This window comes from Pseudorasbora parva, chromosome 18 (assembly GCF_024679245.1).
Source record: "Pseudorasbora parva isolate DD20220531a chromosome 18, ASM2467924v1, whole genome shotgun sequence".
NCBI classification, from domain to species: domain Eukaryota; kingdom Metazoa; phylum Chordata; class Actinopteri; order Cypriniformes; family Gobionidae; genus Pseudorasbora; species Pseudorasbora parva.
Window position 1 is genome coordinate 20,177,507 of NC_090189.1, and position 3,973 is coordinate 20,181,479.

General features: G+C 33.3%; 1 protein-coding gene across 1 annotated transcript; it reads left to right on the top strand.

Moving 5' to 3' along the window:
• Nucleotides 1-314: 314 nt before the first annotated feature.
• LOC137046020 (olfactory receptor 2K2-like) lies at nt 315-1,247 on the top strand. The gene has a single exon (XM_067423076.1). The coding sequence runs from the start codon at nt 315-317 to the stop codon at nt 1,245-1,247; it is 933 nt and encodes a 310-aa protein (XP_067279177.1).
• Nucleotides 1,248-3,973: the final 2,726 nt, after the last annotated feature.

Below are 3,973 nucleotides of genomic sequence, written 5' to 3' on the forward strand. Positions count from 1 at the left end.
GCACTTGTAAATCTCACTCAGAGCAGGAGTACGGTCTAGGAAAAACTTAAGAAAACCCCAAACCTCTTTTTTCAGGTACAAGCACAATTCAGTTGTAGTCACAATTCAGTTTATTAGTTTCTCATCAAATGTTTTTCTCTGCTCTATAAAATATATGACTGTAAATATACGCTATGTGTGTGACCACAATCTGTGTGTACAAAAAGAAAATGCATGTGAGGAAGTGTGAAATAAGCATTGATTATGATTGTACTTTTCTTAAGATGCTTTTATTTATGCATTTGTGTCTGGTCTGCATTAGTTTGTCAAGTGGAATGGACAACATATCCTCCTTCTCCTTGTTCTCTCTCACAGCTCTGAATGATACCAGCAGGTCCAGCAGGATCACTATATTCTCTTTAGCCCTCCCAGGCTATTTTCTGACCATTTTTGTCAATGCAGTCTTGATTTTGATAATTGTTCTCGAGAAAGCTTTCCACCAGCCTATGTACATTTTTTTGTGTAATTTATGTATAAATGGATTATACGGAGCCACAGGATTTTATCCACCCCTACTGTATTATTTACTTAATGAAACCAATGTAATCTCTCTGGAAGAATGTGGCATCCAAAGTTTTGCCATATTCACCTATGCAATTGGGGAGTTTACTAATCTGAGTGTAATGGCGTTCGATAGGTACTTAGCAATCTGCAGACCGCTGTACTACCATACTGTCATGACAACTATCACTGTTTGGAAGCTGCTGACATTCATCTGGATGTTTCCCTGCTGCACTGCAATACTGATCATACTGATGACGCTCAGGTTTCCAATTTGCATGAATCAGATAAACAAACTGTACTGTGAAACCTGGGTCTTGGAGAGACTTGCCTGCAGAGTGGACACTGCTCAGTTTGTTGTCAATGGTATATTAACGTTTGCTGTTAATGCTCTGGTATGGTTTGTGTTTTTGTCATATATAAAAATACTGATCGCTTGTAAGCATTCCGTTCAAAACCACAAGAAGTTCTTAACCACATGTCTGCCCCATTTGGTGACCTTTTTGAATTATGTGGTGTGGTCACTTTTTAATACCCTATATGAGCTGTTTGGAACTAGCAGTCTGCCTCAGGGCTTTAAAAACTTATTGTCAGTTTCATTTGTGATTTTTCCACCTCTGGTTAATCCTATAATATATGGAATTGTACTGACTCCTATTAGGATCAGAGCCAAGTATGTCTTCCAAAGACTAAGAATTACAAATTGAATCATTACACAACAGACCTGGACAAATAACATGGCTCACAAGCGTGGGTTGCATGCTACCTGGTGATTCATAACTGTTATGATAAATATCTAAATGAAATCCATGAGTTTGTGGTGAAATATAGAAATACATAAAGATCAATAGAAAGATTTCAGTGCAACTCATTTAATCAATAAATCATATCAACTCATTTAATAATAAAACACTGATCCATTTGTCCTTCTCTAGAGAATATATTTTAATCGAATGAATTGTCTACATTTGCTTATGGAACATTTATTTTATATAAACAAAGAGCAAAACATAAGAGATTTCCAAGTGTCCATTTCTGCATTCATGTCTAACACTGTATATGGTGGTTTAACTTTATCAATTTGTAAATGAATTAAAGGGCTACTATAACAATGCAAAATATAATCTTGGGTTGAAATAAGTTAACAATAGAGCTGTAAATTAACTATGAAAATAATTTTTAAAAATAGCATTTACTTTATACAGATTCCTTAAAGATGGTTCATTGAACTATCCTCTGAAAAATATTATGTGATATTATATTGCTACAATGTTTTTATAATTCTTTCAGGTCAACCTACGCTAATGGTCTAATTAACATATTATAACTTGCTTACATTACAAAACCTGTTTTTTAAATCTGGAATGAAAGCAAAACTCAAACAAGAATATACATATACAAAACACCAATAATAAACAAGTCTACTTTATCTTGCTGTAAAGCAAAGAAAAAAGGAAGAAAGAATTGTGTAAGTGAGTTTACTTTTCATCTTCAATTGCATTAGGTAAAATAATAACTGTACTGTAAATAATACAGTTTTACAATTAGAAAATTTTTTGAATAACTCAAAGCTCTGCTGGATAAGTCAAAAACTCAACTGAACTTCACGCCATCTGTGTCGCCATCATCTTTTCTTTTTCCTAAAGTAGGCCAAAACATGCTTGTCAATTGGATTGTTTCTGTTATTGCCATATATGCAATGATGTTAATTCATTTATTTATTTATACGGACAGGCCATCATTCATGGCCTATGGGAGATGTAGGCATATCACCCTATAGGTATGTTTGTAATTTGCATTTGCAAAAATATATAGTTTATTATTACACATTATTTTTGTGTAATAATTTTTTTCGGGGAAACAAAGAATCTAGGAATTATTTGTTTGCCAAACAAATGAAAAAAGAAGGAACATTCATCTACCAGAAAGTACAGTTATTATTTTACCTTATGCAGATGAAAAGTAAAGTCACTATAACACAATTAGACCATTAGCATAGGTTGACCTGAGAGAAACACTTGAATTGGAATTGAAAAACAAAAACATTGTTGCAATATATCACATAATATTTTTCAAAGGATAGTTCTTTTCAAAGGATAGTTATTTTCAATAGGATAGTAATTTTATTTAACCACACTCAAAAAATAAAAATAAAAAATAAATAAAAAATACTGGGTAATTTGTTAGTCGGGGAACACAATGGTATTTTTGATAATTCAGATATGTTTGCAAAATCGTTATTTTTTTGTAAATTTATTTGGAAAAATTTAAATGAAACGACACCGTAATATTGCATCCTATTTGGACATTATTATACAAATTATACGACATTGAGAACAGCAGGAGGCGTTTTTCGAAACAACGAGGAGTCTGAGAATGCGGGACTCTTGACTGCTCTTGATGCAGGCTCCGATTACTCGTTGCTTATTATACATCATCATACCCCGTTTCTTTGTGTTCTGTAAAATTTAACCAGTATGAACAGCAAAATGAAACTATTGAGAAACTTCATTAATCAATAATTAGATTAATGCTGTCAATGTAAACGTGTCTTGGCTCTGAATGAGTGGGACTGGACCAGCAGATAATAGGTTTTCTTTTTTTTCTTTCCAGGCATCTGACTTTTTCTGAATGCCATCTATTATAGCCGATGCACATTTTCTTGTGTAATCTTAACGATCTGCGTGGATCTTCTACCGGGTTTTATCCCAGGGTTATAGCCACAAATAGTATTCCACGTAAGGAATGCATCAGAAAAGGTCTTGTCATCACTGTCTGCAACTGGTGAATTCACAAATGTAAGAGGCAGTTGATAGGTAGACAGCGATAAGTCGACCTTTACATTGTAATTAGCCTACGTCACCTTTCACTGTGTTGAGCCTGGTGACTTTTATTCTGACATTTCCTTGTTTTTCAAATCTAAGGGCCATATGAGTGGATATTAAAGTTATGATGAATTGAGAAATCAACTTTCCCTTGAGATTTTGATATATAAAAGGTCATGGTAATATAAGAATTGTAATACAATATAACAGGCATGTGCTAATATATGTTATATTCTTCAAGCTGTATTTAATTTACACAATTGAATTGCTAATAAATGTATTCATACAGTATAAGTGCTTATGCCGCATTTGGCACTGCATATAACTAATCTCTAATGCTTTTAAAATAAATAAAATTAATCCGGCCTGTATCACATTCTGGATCTATATCAGATGATATGAACAATGACAACAATGCATCTCAAACAAAAAAAAAAGGGTTATTAATGTAACACTTTGATGCCATCTTCTGGTAAAAACCTAAATGACACACAGAATATTTGTAAGATTATTGGCAAGCCATATTCTTTCCTGATGTTTTCACAGTTCCAATTCACTGACTCCAACCGAAACACACCTAGCCAAATAAAGACGATAATGCAACCTGA